General features: G+C 54.0%; 1 protein-coding gene across 1 annotated transcript in view; it reads right to left on the minus strand.

Annotated features, from left to right (window-relative positions):
• The window catches only part of CNGB1 (cyclic nucleotide gated channel subunit beta 1), a gene marked incomplete at its 3' end in the record, with an annotated part of 69,538 nt that overhangs the window by 39,411 nt on the left and 12,593 nt on the right, over positions 1 to 17,534 (minus strand). Inside the window, exons 13-16 of the mRNA XM_007468328.1 lie at positions 12,281 to 12,440; positions 11,235 to 11,303; positions 4,721 to 4,808; positions 4,020 to 4,056 (exon numbers count right to left, since the gene is read on the minus strand). Coding sequence (XP_007468390.1) covers positions 4,020 to 4,056; positions 4,721 to 4,808; positions 11,235 to 11,303; positions 12,281 to 12,440 — 354 coding nt within the window. The remainder of the gene's footprint in view (positions 1 to 4,019; positions 4,057 to 4,720; positions 4,809 to 11,234; positions 11,304 to 12,280; positions 12,441 to 17,534) is intronic.

Consider the following 17,534-nt stretch of genomic DNA (forward strand, 5'->3'; position numbering starts at 1 on the left):
TTTTTTTTTTTCTTGCGTTATGCGGGCCTCTCACTGTTGTGGCCTCTCCCATTTGCGGAGCACAGGCTCCGGACGCGCAGGCTCAGCGGCCACGGCTCACGGGCCCAGCCGCTCCGCGGCATGTGGGATCCTCCCGAAACGGGGCACGAACCCGCGTCTCCTGCAACGGCAGGCGGACTCTCAAGCACTGCGCCACCAGGGAAGCCCTTGTTTTACTTTTAATGGCTAATATAGTCACTTTATAAATAGTCTGTATTAAGGAATATTTAAACAGTGCTGCAGTAAACATCCTTGCCTATTCATCAGTAAATAAAATAAAATCAACATGTGTCAATGACAGCCGGTTCAACCCACTGTCCCATTGTGTCACTGGGACTATTTCTCAAAGTGTGGGGCTCCCAGGGACCAGAGAAGGCACATTGTGATTTTAGATGGCACAGCCAAGGTGAAGGATGACAGAAGGGAACCATTCCTCCCTGTCCGGTTCTGTCTGGATCCTGAGAAGGCAGAGAGAAAGCCTCAGGTTAGTGCTGCTATGGCCTTAACACCTCTCTGACGCGTCTGAATCCCCCTTTGCAGCTGGGAGAGCAGACTCAGCTATGAGCTTTCAGCAGGCCACGTACCTCCCTAGAAACTACCAAGGCTACATTGTTCTCCATACCTTTGTGGTTATTTATGCCTTCTCTATATTTATGGCAGGCCATGCTGGTTTTCCATTTGAATTATAATGTAAAGCTTCCTGTTTAAATACACTCAATTAAATGAAAAAGTGAATCCACTGAAAGAAAGATGGTAAGCAAATAAACGCAGAGTTGGTACAGAATGCACAAAAATCGAGCCGCGATATAAGGGTAGAGGACGTGGAAGACCCTTTGGAGTGAGGAGATTTAGGCCTTTAACCGGAACACTGAGCCTGGCGTGTCATCCCCTGTCATGGGGTTGATCACGTGCCACCTTGCCCCAACTCCGTGCCCACCCCAAGCCAGGAGGAGGGAGAGGACAAGAGTGGATCTCTTCTTGTGAAATGTTCAGCTCCACCTGCCTGTGAATCTCAGAGGCAACCTTGCCCAGTGTAATCCAAAAACAAACAAACAAATTAAAGGGAAAATGGCAGGTCTGGTTTGAGTCAAGGCAGAAAGTGACAGGGGTTAGCACAGAGGCACCAGTATGTCCCCCAGCACTTTCCGAAGGCCACTGCGGGGATCTTGTCACAATTAAATGGATCCAGACAGGCTCTCTCTCTGCACTGGCCCCTGAGGACGCCTCCTCTGGGTCTGCCTGTCAGCACCTGGGGGCCTCCCCTTTCCTGAAAGGGAATTTGCTGAGCAGATAACAACAGTCCTCAGAAAGTCTAGCTCCCAGCCAGCTCTCAAGGTCGGTAGATTCTGTCTGCAACGGACCTCCACATTCCTCTTCTGGTTCATTCCCCTCTGATTATTCTCTTCCCCCACCCAGCTCCCTGCCCCAAGCCTCTTGGCCTGGAGATCTGAGTGACTTGTTTAAACTCGGGTATGAGTGACTACCTGTATTAAAATGGATGATCTGCAAAAAGCCATGTTTAACCCAAAGAAATGAATTGTTAATTGTGGAATTTTAGGCACAGAGAGAAGGGGACTAATACCCTTCAAGTCACCATAAAGCAAGATGAAGGCACTGGTCAGCAGAGGAAGAAGGGGTGGTGTTCCGTGAGCCTAAATAGTGGTCCCACGCCAAGACCATGGCACCCATGCAGGAAACAGCCCAAGCCATGCAGAAGCACACCACAGACACCAGCGCGCTGGGTGGTCAATTTCACGCTACCTAGGCGACCGATGGAGCTCCTGGTCTCCTTGGCGAAGCTGGAGTTGGACAAGGCTGTCCTCCGGGAGATGAGGACAGGGGTGCGGGTGATCAGGGGGTGGTAGCTGGGCACATTGGGGAGGTGCTCCACCAGGTTTGGGGGAGCAAGCCCGGGGGTCACTTGGTCAGGTGGCTGGTCCTGGACCAGGCGATTCAGCTCCATGTCCCGGCCTGGTTTAGCCATGGTGCTGGGGGCAGGGGATCTCAGGCAGAGGCGGGACCCTGGGGACTGCAATGAGGAGCACAGAGTTGGGAGAGGCAGGGTAGGTGGGGCTCTTCCCCACCAGCGCCAACACGGACCAGCCCGGTGCCCACCTGCGCTTGCAGCAGCTGCACCCAAAGTCTGGAGCATCACTCTTGTCCCTGGAGTTCAGTGTCAAGAGCATCACCAGTCATGTGGCTCGTCCACCCAACAGCTCTGAGAGACAGCCCTGAGCGCCCCAGTTCTGGAGCTTTCTCTGCTAACCAACCATCGTAGCATTTCATACTTTAGACTCAAAGAAATTAGAATCAGACAACCCAGAACCCCTCAGGCTTAGGCTCACAGACTCAAACGTTCTTAGCCTGGTAGGATTTTCCATCCCAAAGAAATCCTGGAGCTCAATTAATTTCACTTCCAACCAGAAGCAATAACTTTTCCTAGGTCCCTGTTTCCCCAATTGGGCTGCATATTGGAATCACCTGGGGAGGTCTGGAAATGCCTGATGTGTGGGCCCATCCCCAGAGATTCTGATTTAATGGTCTGGGGTGAGGACTGGCCCCAAGATTTTTAAATCTCCCCAGATGATTCCAATGTGCAGTCATGATTGAGAACAAGGGCTCAGGGCCATTGCCTCTCAAACACAAATGCACAGAAAAATCACCAGGGATCTTGTTAACAATGCAGATTCTGGTTCAGCACTGGGCTCTTGTTAAAAAATGCAGATTCTAATTGGGTAGGTCTGGGATGGGGCCTGGGATTCTGCATTTCTAACCAGCTCCCAGGTGACACCAAAGCTGCTGGTTCAAGATCCACACTTTCGAGTGGCGGCAGACAAAGGGCTGTGTTTCAGTGTTTCTCAAAGTGTGGTTCCCAGGCCACCTGCTTCCAAACGACCTGGGGAAGGGGGTGGAACCAGCCCCACAGAACCTGAGTCTGCAACCGGGTGATCCTGGTCTTGTTCATCCATGTGGGGTGCAGACTTAGTAGGTTTCCGGCAGATTTGGGTTAAAGTTAACAGAGGATGTTTTTCAAAGATCAGGTGCGGGGCAGGCTCAGGACACCTGGGGTTAAGACACCCGGGTCCAGTCTCATTTCCATCAGTGGCTGCCTGGGACACAAACATCATTGTCATGGTCCCCATTACGGTCTCTTCTTTCAGTTCCAGTGATGCATTGTCACCCCCACTCTGCCCAACAACCCAGTGAGGTAGGTACTGTTATAGCTCCCTCTTTCTTGATTTGGGAGCCACAGTTAAGAGAGGTCACAGAACTGGTTCCAGGTCACAGAGCGAGGAAGAGGGAGGAGCCTGAAACGCAGGTCTGTGTCCTTGACCACTGAGCCAAATGCTGCCCACATGGAGCCTCAGTTTTCTCATCTGTAAAATGGTCTGTCTGCCTCAAAGGGCAGGTGGAGTACCACCCGTGTCTTGAGGCCTGTGGAAGTTTGCAAGGCCAGGGCTCAGTGTCCAGACATTCTCACTCCCCTAGACTCTGTCCCCATCATCCCTGAAGTTCTCAGGATTAGGGGTGGGAGTGATAAATCATCAAATTGTGCTGGGGATCTTAGCAGTAAGGAGAAGCTCAAAAGACAGAGTCTAGGACACACCCTTAGCGAGCTCTGGCCCCAATTTTCACTCAGGTACGTTACATTTGAGCCAAATGCTCACTGGGCAGTAACCTAGAGAGATGTGTTCCCAGTGAGGGGGTTGGCAGGAGGGGTTGGCTGGGAGTATAGTTTCCCCAGGCCTCTTGGGGTCCTGGGGGGGGGGGCCTCAGTGCAATTCCCTTGGGGCCTTTGAAATACATCATCAGGCTCTGACAAAGTGGACCTAAGATGCACAGAATGGGTTTTGCCTAAGGATGGGATGGGGCAAGGGGATGAGTTGAGAGGGACACGAGGAGGGTTTGCCCCTGTACCCTGGCTGCCCCCAGCCTGAAATCATCCTGGACATTCTTATGCAACCCCACCACACGCCTACCTCCTGAGCTGGTGGCCACGGCCTCCTCCTGCAGCTCCTGCAAAAGATAAAGAGGAAACCGAAGCTGTGACCATCAAGCCCTGTCCTAGCCCTAGTCCAGCCCAGCCCCTGTGGGAGGATCTACCCTCAGGATGGGCCCCAAGACTAGTCCTGGCCCTGCCCGTTTGGTCGTACCCTCCAGCTCACCTTCTGGGGCGTCCAGTGCACACAGGAGCCCCAGGCCCCAACACCTGGACCTGTCACATGTAATGAGGGGAAATTCTCGGGCAGCCCTCTGCGTGTGGGCACAAAGCAACTGAAGCAGCCACCACGGCACTCTCCATCCGGCACCACACTTCACGGCGTAGAACTGTATACAATACTCCAGGGAAGGGTTTTTAGCCCCATTTTACAGAGGTGGCCACTGAGGCCCAGAGTGGGGAGGTGACTTGCCCAGGGTCACACAGCCATGTGAGGACTGGAGTCTAAGCCCACTGCTCCCCACCCATGGCCATACCACCCGGGGCCCTTCCTGACACCATCTGACCCCTGCTACAAGCAGGGCCTCACAGCACGCACCACCCTGCTCACCTCTGTCCTGTGGGCATCTCATGAGCCAAACCCCGCCCCTGTAAGCAAAGGGGACAAGGCCCAGCCCCTTCCGTCGACTCCAGTCCAGGCCTCCGAGGTAGCCCGGTCGCCAGCCTGGTGCAGTTCCATACCTGGTGTGAGGCGCTCTGGTGCTCAGTTCCGCCTGCTTCACTCTGGTCCTCGCCTCCGTGTGCCACCAGACAGCTATCCAGCAGGACACTGTGACTGCGAGGGGGCAGGAGGGAAGGGCTGGGATTAGGGGTGTTAAATGTTTCCTGAACTGTGCTGAGTGCCAGGCTCTGTGCCAGGAGCTGGGGCACAAAGACGCCTAAGGGTAGGTCCTCGCCCTCTTGAAGCTCCCAGCACAGGGCAGGTGGCAGATCTCACATCCTGCTAACAAGTTCCCAGTCTGAGTCACACTCTGGAGCAAGTAGCTATGAAGGGCACAGCACAGTTCTGCCTGGGAGGGAGGGCTTCCCAGAGGAGGTGGCCTGCGAGCTGGGAATAGGTAGGGAATAGTGTCCAGGAAAGGGGAACAGCAAGTGCAAAGAAAATCACGGAGGACGGTTTTGAGGAACTGTCCTTTGGGGGCTGACCAAAGGGCACTGTAGAGTGTTCAAAATCTATGCCCAGCATTTCCCCTCTGAGAGTCTCCAGGCAACCTTGGGGATATAGGCAGAGCAGGGAGGATGAGAAAAGTGACGCACAGAGAGGTCAAGTGGCCCAGCCAAAATCACACAGCAAATTGTCCCACATCACACAAACTTCAGACACAGACCCTGGTTTTTTCCATGCCATGAGATCAGAGCCACACTGCAACTGCTGAAGGTTCCAGGGGTCCCTGGCCCAGGCAGAGGCATACATGAGTGACGGGGGCCAGGGTGAGACTATAGGAAGGAGAGAGGAACCTGTGCCCATCTGAGTCAGCAACCCCACTCCGCTTGGAATGGGAGTCCCGTGGCCAGATCTGCTGATTTTCAAGAGGATCCTGAACTACACATTTTAAAGGTGGGACCTCCCCATCTCTAGATGCTGATAATTAATCCAAATGAATAGATCTATATTAACATCTGTATTTATATTAATATCTATATTAATATTTCAATATCCAAAAGAGCCTGTCTCCAGACTAAATTGGGCCCTGAGATGCCTGTGTGCAATCTCTGGGTTAAAATGATGACGTGGGACCAAGGGCTAATGTGATTTTTGTGGTTAGAATTAGATTCTGCTTCCTAACGGCCTCACCCCATGCCATGGACCACTGTCGCCAAGGGGCTCATGGAGGATGCTGTTTGGCATCTGCTGCCCAGAAAACCTGAATTCCCCATCCTTTACCCAGAGGGCCGAGTCTCAGCCCTCCTGAGGTGGGTGAGGAGATGGGGACGGAATTACAGCCCAGTCAGTTTGGAGCCAGCAGCCTGGGAGCAGGAATCAGCCAGCAATCATATTGTCACAGCAGCTCCCAAGGGCTGTGTGCCAGGCACCGGGCCAAGCACATGGCACGCACAGTGTGTCACCAAATCCTCACCCAAATAAACCCGAGAGCCCAGCTATGACTGATCCTATTTGAGCTTAGAAATCGGAGGTTCAGAGAGGTCAGATGGCCTGTCCAAGGTCACACAGCCTGTACCAGGTGAACCTGGATAAAAGATGGGTGTCTCTGACTCCAGCACCAAGTCTTTAATACTCCACTGCCTGCCTCTGAGTGTCTGCACAGCCCCAGGTGACATGGAGGGGTGAGGCGAGTGTTTGGAGGATTCAAGCACCTAACTCACTTTATTTCTCTTCATTGCATACGCATTTCCATTGTGAGGGGTCTGAATTGTCAGTCACACTCTCTACCCTGCCCAGGAAGAAACAGCTTTTCTTAAAGAAAAGGGCATATTATGACTTCCATAGGGCCCGGGCACTTCAGCCTTCACGGGCCCCTTCCTCCATAAATATATTTTTAAAATTCCATTTTGTGACTGCATTCATATGAAGATTAATATGTTAATATTATATATTAAAATATTCTCTTCCATCTAAAAGTTCATTTTTTGGTCTGATTTGGAAAGAAATTAAAATGTTCTCGGGGGCCTCTAAAGTATTACGGGAACCGTGCCTTCCACACCTGACAGAGAAGTCGGCCCTTCCCGGAAGGGTGGGATGGGCTTGTGCTGCGAGGGGCAGACTGGGTTCTCCTTCCCTGGAACAGATGCAGGGGCCTCCTCGGTTCTCAGAGCGCAAAGGCCCAGGAAATGAACTTCCCACAGTCCCAGTCAGAGGCTTCCTGGTGTCTTGCTCATTCTAGAATCTGGCCTGGAAAGCAAGTCCCCGGGAAACCTCCGTTTGCTTATCTGTCAAATGGGTAGGACTCATCCAGCCTGTACTGTACAGACTGGCTTATTTAAATGAGGTCAGAAGGGCCAGTGAGAAGCTCATGGAAAAGTCAAAAAACCTCCCCATGTCCGGTGTCATCTGGATTCTCCATCTCTAAACACTGGTAAGCAGCTTTCCTTGTCTGTAGTACTAGGTGTCCGCTTAGGAGCCCAGCCTGACCTGGGACCGAATCCCAGCTCTGCGCTTGCTGGCAGGTCACCCGTGGATGTGTGGGCTGTTATCTCTGAGCCTCAGTTCTCTCATCTGTGAAATGGGATTAGCAGTAGGAGCCTTAGCACAACGTCTGGCACGGAAAACAAGTGCTAATCAGGTGACAGCTGTTATTATGACTGTTCTTGTCATTATTATTATAAATCCCAGAGGAGGCGGCGGCCTTCTGCAGGTCTGTGAACCACCCACGTAGATTGCGGAACATTTTGCACAAACATCTCCAGCTACGGAGGCACATAACAAGCCTTACAGTGGCCCTGTCAGCCCCACCAGGGGCTGTTTGGGGACCCATGTACCCCCAAATCACGTTGCCCCCGGTTGGCAGGATGCCTGGTGCCTGCTGAGGCCCCCTCTTGACCAGCCCAGATGCAGCGGGCCATCAACTTCTGGAAAGTTCCCAAGTTCCAGGGATTTCCAAGCAGAGGATCAGACAGACTGGCTGAGGTGGGCATCCCAGAGGTCCTGGCTCTCCGAGTTCAAGGTGTGGGGAGTAGCAGCAACGGCCAGCTGGCAAGAGTTTACCAGCCCACTGCCCTCCCCCAAGTCACAAAACAGGCTGTGCCCGCAAGTTAAGGTCCTCACTGTTGCTTTCAGCAGACTCTTCACCCGGTACCCCAGCCCCGAAAGAAGGAAGGAGGGGAGCCCTTAGGGAGAAGCAGCCACCTACTTGGGTCTCTCTGTCTTTGCTGACAAGGACGCCCGTGGTGCAGGAGTTCAGCTGGGGGCGATGACATTCATTCCAAGCCCCAGGTCGGTGCATGCCAGTGGAGGATTGGGGGAGCCCGAGCCCAGCCCCGAGCCTGTGAGGCCAGCTCTGGAGCCAGTGTGGCTCGGGTGGCAGATGAGCCACCAATCCTTCCTGCTTCTAATCAGTTTGAGGGGATGTGCGGGGGAACTCTGCGGAAATGGTCCCAGGGAGGCCAGGTGGGACCCAAAAGGCTTCCGTTGCTATGAAAAGCTGAGCTGTTGCCAGCAGAGACCAGGTCGCTAGGCGACCATCTGCCTGTTACCAGGGCTTGCGGTCGTCGTCAGTAACCCCTGTGCCTCCGCAAAGCTGGCAAAAGCATCCTTCCCCAGTCAGTGACAGCCCAGCCCACCTGTCCCACGCCTGACACCCTCTGGCCTTGGCCCTGGGATCACTGGCTCTGTCACCACAGGGCCCTTGTCCCTACCTGGGGCCCCAGGCCCCAAAGCGCCCTGAGTTTGAAGCTCTGGGTGAACATCTGTATGAGCCTGTGTGTGCCTGCAGTGTGTGCAGGTAACTGTATGCATGCACTTGTGTCTAGTGTGGATATGTGCAAGTGTGTACATGTGTGCCCGTGTGTATTGCTTGTGTATGTATGCAGGTTGTGTGTGTAAGTGCCCTGCCTACACATAAGTGTGCACATAACCCAGCATGTGTGGCTGTGTCTGTGTGCAGGTGTGTATGTGCGGTGCAGATATGTGTGTGTGTGTCTGTGTGTACTGGGCAGAGAACACGTGTGTAGTTAGTGCGTGTGCCTGTGTGTGTGTACATTGGCTCACTGGCTTTCAAGTGGTGTTTTAGCTCAGGAGCTGTGACATATAAAGGGATTTGCAGACCTATGTGTCGGGCATACGGGTTTGGTGGCGGAACAGCTCAGAGCTCTGCAGTCTACACAGAGGCAGGTGAAAGCAGGGGGCAAATAGAACTGCACTAATGCAGCCAGGCAGCATCTAAGGTCTTCATTTAGGGGAGGGGCAGTTACCTGTTAATGGGAGCATCCTGGCTCTGGAGAGGCCTGGAGGGTAGAATTAGGACCGGGTCACAGAAGCCATAGTTTTGGCAGAAGAAATAATTTCCCAAGTCAGAGGTGGATATGGATGGAATGGACGGCCTTTGAGAGGTTGTGAGCTCCCTGTCATTGGAGGCAATCAAGTAGCTGCATGGCCTCCTGCTGAGGATAGAAAGATTATAGGTGAACTGGGCAAGCATGGACTCAAAGTAGATCACACTAAGCAGGCTTCTAGCCCCCAAATCCTGTGTGGCCTCATGGTTTAACTCTTTCCTGACTGGGACTAAAAGTGACCCTCAGTAGGGATGAGAAGATGGGTGACTGTTGATGGAGCGCTTACTCCACACCAGCTCCTACCGCATCCATTCTCACAGCGAGCCCTCTGACCACTCAGGAGGGGCTGTTATCAACCCCTCCCCCCGTTCTAGAGATGTGGAGGCAGAAGCTCTGTGCCCATCTGCCACTTGCCCGGGTCACTCTGCTGAGAGAAGAAAAGCTTGTGCTCCTAACACTTGTGATGCTACCTCGCCTCAGGCCATGGCCAAAGGGACAGGGAGGAAGTGTATGGGCCGGGGGTACCACAGAGGGCAGAGTGACAGGGACAGAGAATAATACAAGGGGGATGGAGCAAGGGGACAGGTTAAATCATCTGGCCTGATCTGTGGTACAAGAGCCACCACGCTGCTCCTCCTGCCTCAGTCTCTGCACAGTGCAGCTGCCAGCCTGTCACTTCCCTGCTCACAAACCTTCCACGGCTCCCCATTGCTCCCGGGAAATCAAGTTCAAGGCCTTCACAATCTGGCCCCACCACCTCCGAAGGATCATCTCCCACCCCTTCCACGAGCTACACTGTCACTCTGCCTGGGACATGCGGGCTGCTCGCGAGGCAGCAGTTCACTCCCTCCTCCTTGAGACACTTTCCAACTGGGCCTCCAGGCCTCACACCCTTCTCATTTCCCTCACCCCCATGGGCGCCTCCCCCTCCTTGGTCCTTTCTGGTTCCTCCCCATCTCCCTGACCTCTGCTCTGGCATTTGGGCCTCTGCTCCATCTACACTCACTCCCCAGGCATCTCTTCCAACCCCACTTTCATTCCGTCTATGAGATCAGACGCCCATCTTTACATCTCTGGTCCAGCCTCTCATCCCCTAACTCCACGCAGGCATCCAGCCATCTGCTTGTCACCTCTACGTGCATCCACCTCTCCATCTGCCCTTCTGTCCAGCCCACATTGCTCAGAATCACCTCCCTCTTAGTGGTTTCTTTTCTTATTATTCAAATATATTTGACATATAACGTTTTATAAGGTGTACAACATGCTGACTGATACATTTGTATATTATGATACGGTTGCCATTGTAGCGATAATGAGCATTCTATCACATCACCTAATTATCATTTCTTTTTAGTGGTGGGAATAATTAAGATCTAGTCTCTTGGCAAGCTTGATTATAACTTTTAGCGGTTTCTGAGTTCCATTTTTAAGCTCTTACTGTAACTGAATTCTTTTGTGTGTCTTGATGTTGAAATTTTTATGGATGTGGATACAGAATCAACCATTATGGAAGACAGAGCAGAATCCAGGGCAGCCTTAAGAAGGCATCAAAGGCAATCATCGGGGACCGACTGTCGGGGAGGGTGTGAGGGACAGAGACAGCTCTGCGCCTTGGCTTTGCTAATCACACGGGAGAGCTGGGCGCCCACTGCATGGGTCCGTGCATCCATCCATGCATTCAACCAACACTGATTTGGTGCCTACTGTGCTAGGCACTGTTCTAGGCTCTGGAGACATGGCAGTGAAGGCAACAGACAAAAATCCCCACCCTGGGGCTTCCCTGGTGGCGCAGTAGTTGGGAGTCCGCCTGCCGATGCAGGGGACACAGGTTCGTGCCCCGGTCCGGGAAGATCCCACATGCCACGGAGCGGCTGGGCCCATGAGCCACGGCCGCTGAGCCTGCGCATCCGGAGCCTGTGCTCCGCAGTGGGAGAGGCCACAGCAGTGAGAGGCCCACGTACCGCAAAAAAAAAATCCCCACCCCGTGGAGGTGCATTCTACCTCTGTATGTGTGAGTGTGGGTGGCGTGGAGGTGGTCACTGAGTATTAGGTACTATGAATCCCAAGGTCATTACGAGCCCAGTGGGGTCCCCCAGCACCACCTCAGCCTTTCTGGTCAGTGTCCAGCAGAAGTGGGCACGGAAGAAAGGGAGGAGCTTCCGTGAGTGGCAGAAAGCACCCTCACCCCAGAAGCCCGGGCAGCCGCTCCCTGGGCCATCCCTCAGCCAGGGGCACGGGTCCTTACCCAGGTTCCTCCTCTTCTCTGTCCTCCTCCTCCTCGTCTTCTTTCTCCTCTTGAATCTGAGGCAGCTCCCTGAGTTGAGGTCAAAGGCAGGAGGTGAGGTCGCCTGTAGCTGCACCCCGTATCTACCTCCTGACCCCCATTTTCAGTACGATGGACTGTGACCCGCCCCCCAGAGACCAGACCTTAACTTCCCACCCAAGACTTTACCTGGGGAGCCCTGCCTGAGCAGCCCCGGTTTCTCTCTAGCAACAGGGCTCCCTCACTGCATTAGGGGCTGGTCCCGGCCCCCAGCTGTCCTGGTGCTGACCCTAGGTCAGCCTCTAATCTTCCCTGGACCTCAGTTTCCCCATCTTTGCAATGGAGGTCATGGGCCTGAGGACCTGTGGCCTCCTGGCTTGAGCAGCTATCACCCAGCTCACAGGTGGGAACTAAGATGGTTCAGCCCCTGTGGAGGCTGACCCAGACATCACTACCACGGTTACACATTCCTTTCCCTGAGGACCTTGCAACTCCCTCTGGAAATGTGTCCTGCAGGGGGTACACACATGCACATGCAAGGACATGTGGACAGGAGTGCTTGTTGCAGAACTGTTTATAATAATAAAATTTTGGAATCAACCTAAATGGCCATCAAGAGTGGACAGATTAAATACATTCTGGCATACCCATATGATGGAATACTATGCAGTTGTAAAAAAAAAAATGAGGATGATCTCCACGTACTAAATGTGGAAAGATCTTAAGGTATGTTGTTGAATGAATGTAGCAAGGTGCAGATAGGTCAGTGCATGTGATATGCTATCTTTTGTACAAAAAATGAAGGGAATCCATGCTCATATATGCTCAGATGGGCCCTGGAAAGGTACAGAAGATGCTGGCAGCCACTGTGCCCGTGCAGAGAGGGATGGGTGTCTGGTGGGACGTAAAGGGAGGAAGAGGCAGACTTGGTGCCCGCTGTATGCCCTTTTATACCTTTGGGATTCTGTACCATGTGCCTGTTATCTTCCCAAGCACTGTTGTTTTTCAGGGCTTTCTCTGGCTCCCACCTGGGCATCTGCTCCACCACCTCGCTCTCCTCTTCATCAGCTGGAGCTGCCTCTGAGCCCCGTGGGCTGCTGACCTCCTGGTACTCATACTCCTCCCAGTGAGGGTCAGCATCTTCCAGGATGAGACTGGGCTCCTCTTGCTCTCCCGGGAGGATGCTGACTACAGGGGACATAGGGGGAGGGGGAGAGTGGGCCTGGGCCTCTGAGACCCCGGGACCACAAAGGGAGCCTTGGTCGTCACCAGCTACACGCCAGCTCTCAGCCAAGCAGCAGAAAGGGCACCGCTATCAGTGGGACCGTTGACAACCAGGTCAGTGCTAAAGTGACGGGCTGAAGCCCACGATCACTCATCCTGTCTCCCTCCATTGGTTTTCCCTCTTTTTCCCCTTGAGACAGAGCTTCAGTTAGTTAGTCTTGTTTCTCACCGGAGCCTCCTTCTTGGAGGTTTGTGCAGAAGCAGAAACTATGCTTCCACCACAGTATTGCAGGTGATGCCAAGAGACCCAGGCTCGAAGTCCACCCTGCCACATCCAGGTGCAGTGGCCTGGAATGTCCCGAGGGATGCAGACAAAGCTTGCCCACCACCTGTTCTCTAGATGCCACCCCCTGGTGACAGCGTACTACATGCCCATAATCTCAGAACCTCCTTCTGGGAGTCTAGGAAGACTTCCTCCTGGACTAGAGGCTCCAACCTCCAAGGGAACTGAACTTGACTTTCTCGTGGAGGTGGTCTCACTTTGAACATTTCTCCATGTACCCTGGTCCCTGGCAATGAACACACTGTGGGGCTGTGACCTTGGCAGAAGTGGGTGCAGGGGAGCCTCATCAGGAGCCTAAGCCCACCCCAAGACAGGAGAAAGGTGGAGATTGCCTGGTAGCAGGGGTTCCCACAAAGCTCCAGCAGCCTTGGTGGTCTTCAGGCCAGGCATGAATTACTAATGGCAACTTTAAATGGAAGCTATAGCCTCAAGTCTCATCCTTTGACTTTGGAAGTTATTGTTCATGGTGTAGACTCATAATATTAATAATAGTAATGGTAATAATAACAGCACCAGCTACATTTATTGAGCATTCACTATAGGCCAGGCCCTGTGCTAAGTGATTTATGTGGACTAACTCAGTCCTCACATCAACCTTTTGAAGTGGGAATAACTATTACCCTCATTTTATTTTCCCTCTTTTATATCTTATTCCCCATTTTACAGGTGAGCACGCTGAGATGCAGGTTAATACCTTCTTTTATGGGGTGCTCCCCACGTGCCAAGCATGGGGCTGTCTGCCTTCCAAGAGTCACCTCACTCCCCACTCCTGCCTCCTGGCTTCCAGGTACCGATGTCATCCGGCCTCGCAGAGGAGGCTACTGCCTGCCCTCCGGGGAAGTCTCCCACATGCTTCCTGAACTACGGTCCTGGCTCCCCCATCCCTAAAAGCAGCCCTGGGGTTGGACCAGGGAGGATCCTCCACCTGTGGCCCTGAATCCATTGGTGGGACATACATGTCATAGGTATGTGTCGTTCTAAGTTGCCACCCAGTAATGTTGCAGTGTCTTCATCCTGATCAGCCCCTGAGGGGTCAAGTTCCTGCCTGACATCCAGGTGACATCCAGGGGACAGAATATCCCCTGGCCTGTGAGCTCATGAGCTTGCACGGCAGCCCTGCCGGGTAAGGACACCACTCGCCTCCATTTTATCGACCAGAGGGGATGAGTGACTTGCCCAGGGCCACGCAGGATGCTGGGAGCAGTGCCAGGTCCCCTGACTCATTTCCCTGGTGCTATGCCAAGTGACAAACATGCCCCAGGAGCACCGCCCTGCCATTGGTGGCCACTCCATAATGGGCGCTGGAGGCTGTCTTGCTTGCTTGCATCCTTGCTTTCCCTTGCATTAACCCTTTCTTTTTAGGTACTAATTAGTGAGTGGGCATTTTATAAACACTTCCTCCCTTCGTCTTTGTGCCACGCCTATCCCCATTTTACAGCCAAAGAACAGGATGGTGCCGGAGGGTACCAGCCAGGAAGGGCAGGCAGGGGATACCAATCCCTGGGCAGGGCCCTTCCTCCCGTGGAGCTCCCAGCCCTCTCTGCAGGCATCTGATTCACAGCTCTCCCGGCTTTTCCAGGGTCCACCCAGGTCACAGATGGGGCTACGATGCACCACAGGTGCTCAGACTCACATGGAAACTGCTGTTCCATCCAGGGCTTAAACTTCACCCTGGAGTCCCTCGTGGGCACACCGGCTCTCGCACAGCATCCTCTCTGCCAGCCTAGGATGGCCCTCAGGGCAGCTGAGTAGGGTTCTGACCCCGGCAGATCAATAGCCCCATATGGGGAGGGAGCTGCTGTTTCTAGGAGCAGCAGGCAGGAAACCCTGGAGCATGGATTCTAGGCCAAGGCCCCCACCCGGTCCCTGGGTTGCTGGCAAAGCCCAGGCCTTCACTCGAAACCCCCATCCTCCCTGGCAGGCCTGGGTCATAATACCCACTCCCTCTGCCTCTCCCCGGTCCAGACCCACATCTTCTCCCATCTGACCCCCGAAGCACTAACTTCTCACTGACTGGTATTTCTCAAAGCATGGTCCTTGCCACTACCCCATCATCAGAATCATCTGGGGAGGTGGGTGCTTCTTGAAAATGCAGATTATCAGGCTCCCACACTCTTAAAATTGAAAGGTCTGGGCATGGGATCTCCTTCATAGCTCTCCCCAGATGTGGCCTCAAGTTCAAGAACCCTTGTGTCCATTGCGTTCTCTGCCTCCAATGCTTGCTTAGCCTCAGAGTAATTTTTGTGACGTCACTGCCCGGCTCAACCACCTTCAATGGCTCCCCATTGCCTACAGCCTCGGCCCCTAACATCAGGCCCCAACTCTTCTAGTTTTACCTTCTGCCTCAAGGACTCTGGGCTCCAGATTAGCTGAAGTGCCCACCTCTCTCCCTGTACACTCTCACCTCTAGGCACATGTTCATTTTATTACATGTACCAGCTTGCCGTCCCCTCGCTGCCAGTCTGAGACCTCAGGGGTCTCAAACTCCAAGGCCTATGTAGCCAGGGAGATGGTGCATGTGGGTAAAGCGGAGGGTGCCACCTGCCCTCAGGTGGCAGCTGCCACTCAGACTGTCCTCACAAGCACAGTGCGGGACCATTACAGCTCGATCTTCCCAGTTTTCAAGAGAAGCCAGATTTTGCTATGCAAAGCCACCTGATTTTTAAATGTTGACAACTAATTCTAATTTTTAAAATCACGCCTTGCCCCAAATGAAGACATCTGTGGAGCCAGCTGGGACCCAGGGCAACTGGCTCAGGACCCCTGGCTAACTCCTTCCGGCAACCCCAATACCACAGGCCATATTAGTCCACCCACTTCTCAAACCTAGGTACTCGCTTTAGCCTTATCTGAAGCAATAATATCATGCGATCACAAGTTTGATGTGCTGCCGTACGCTTTTTAATGTCAATTAAAGCACGTGCTGGTAGCCCCCAACTCTTTGAGGGGGAGAACATAGCCAAGCCTAAGGAGATCCTTTTCGGGGAAAAACTGTGTCCCGGGGGGGCGCTGAGTGTGCCAGGCACCATGCTGAGGGCTGTGCCCGCGGGCTTTCCCGCAGCCTCTGGTGGGAAGTCCTCCTGCTGTCTAGCCTAAATCCCACAGGCTGCCCTTGGTGGGCCTTCCCCTTGCTCTGGTGGAGAGGGGCCAACCTTGGTCTCCGAGAGGCAGTTCTGGGACTGGATCCCCCTCACCCTGCCTGGGATTGGAGGCGGGAAGCAGGGGGTTCAAGGAGGGTAGGGGGGTCAATGGCCACCTCATCCCCCTGCCCTGCAGGTCTTCTCTTCAGGGAACCCTTCTTTCCTTCCATCCGTCTGTCCATTTGTCCATCTGCGCTCTCCCAGGCTCCCCTCCCTTTTGTTTCAGAGGCCTCCAGCTGCAGCCACCCCTGAAACAAAGGAGAAGAGAGAAGGGTGGGTGGCGGGGTGGACAGGCGGAGGGAATGAATGAGCGAAAGGATGGGGAGACTGGGGGATGGAGTGGGGGCAGGATACTCATCCCTCACCCCTCAGGGTCACCCTTGTGGTGGGTTGAATAGTGTCCCCCCCCAAAAAACGTATATCCAAGTCCTATCCTCTGTTACGTGTGTGACCTTATTTGGAAATAGGGTCTCTGCAGATGTCACTAGTTAAATATCTCAAGATGAGGTCATGCTGGATTTAGGTTGGGCCCTAATCCAATGACTGGTGTCCTTATAGAAGACAGGAGAGGGAGACTTGGCAGACACAGAGGAAAAGGCAGAGATTGGAGGGCAGCTAGATGCCACAGGGCACCAAGGATGGCCAGCAGCCACCAGAGCCAGGAGAGAGGCCTGGCACGGTTTCCCACTCAGAGCCCCAGAAAGAAACAACCCTGCCAACACTTCGATTTTGAACCGCGAGAGAACACATTTCTGCTATTTGAAGGCACCCTGCGTGGTCCTTTGTTACGGCACCCCCAGGAAACTGACACACCCCAGGGCTGAGTCCGCCCCATGGCTGCCCCAGGCCCCACCATGACCCGCACACTCCGGGCACGCAGGGAGGCCCTGCTACAGCTGGCTGAGACCTGCCTCCTTCCAGAGGAGCAGGGAGGAGGGTAAGAGGGCTGGGGGCTCCATCCTCAGAGCTCTCAGCGGCCCCTGGTAGGAGGGGGTGCGTGGGTGGCTCTCTGTTCCAGGGAAGATTTTCTGCTCCTCTAACCTTGGCCTGGCTGAGCAGCTGCTTAGCCCAGGGGTCTAGTCACTGCTCCATGACAACTTGCTTTGTGACCTTGGACACGTCTCTGCCCCTCTGCCTTCCCCAACAGCCATAGACGGCCCGCGCTGGGCCCTCCAGGGTGGCCACGAGCTCGAGACTGAGCGAGCCCTGCTCTGAGCCTCCCCTTCACGACGCTGTCACGATTATACAAACCCCATGACACCCACACCCGAGCTCCACAGCTGGCCAGCCTGTGGTGGCCTCCCATGTCAGAGTGCTCATAAAGGCCACCATTGGCCCAGCGGGCCTGGGGCTGGCAGCCCTGGGACGCCCGAGGCCCACGGTCCAAGGGCCTGTGTCCAGGGTGGAATAGGGCCACTGCTCCCAGGTCTTAACTCTGCTCTGCTCACCTCCAGCGCTCATCACCGGCCTGGCACATAGCAGCCCTCCATGAGCATTTGTGAATGGATGAATGAATGAATGAATATACCACATATACCACATGCCTTTCCAGAGGCCATGAAATGAAGGAAGAGC

This window comes from Lipotes vexillifer, unplaced genomic scaffold (genome assembly GCF_000442215.2).
Source record: "Lipotes vexillifer unplaced genomic scaffold, Lipotes_vexillifer_v1.1 scaffold1347, whole genome shotgun sequence".
In the NCBI taxonomy this organism is placed as follows: Eukaryota; Metazoa; Chordata; class Mammalia; order Artiodactyla; family Lipotidae; genus Lipotes; species Lipotes vexillifer.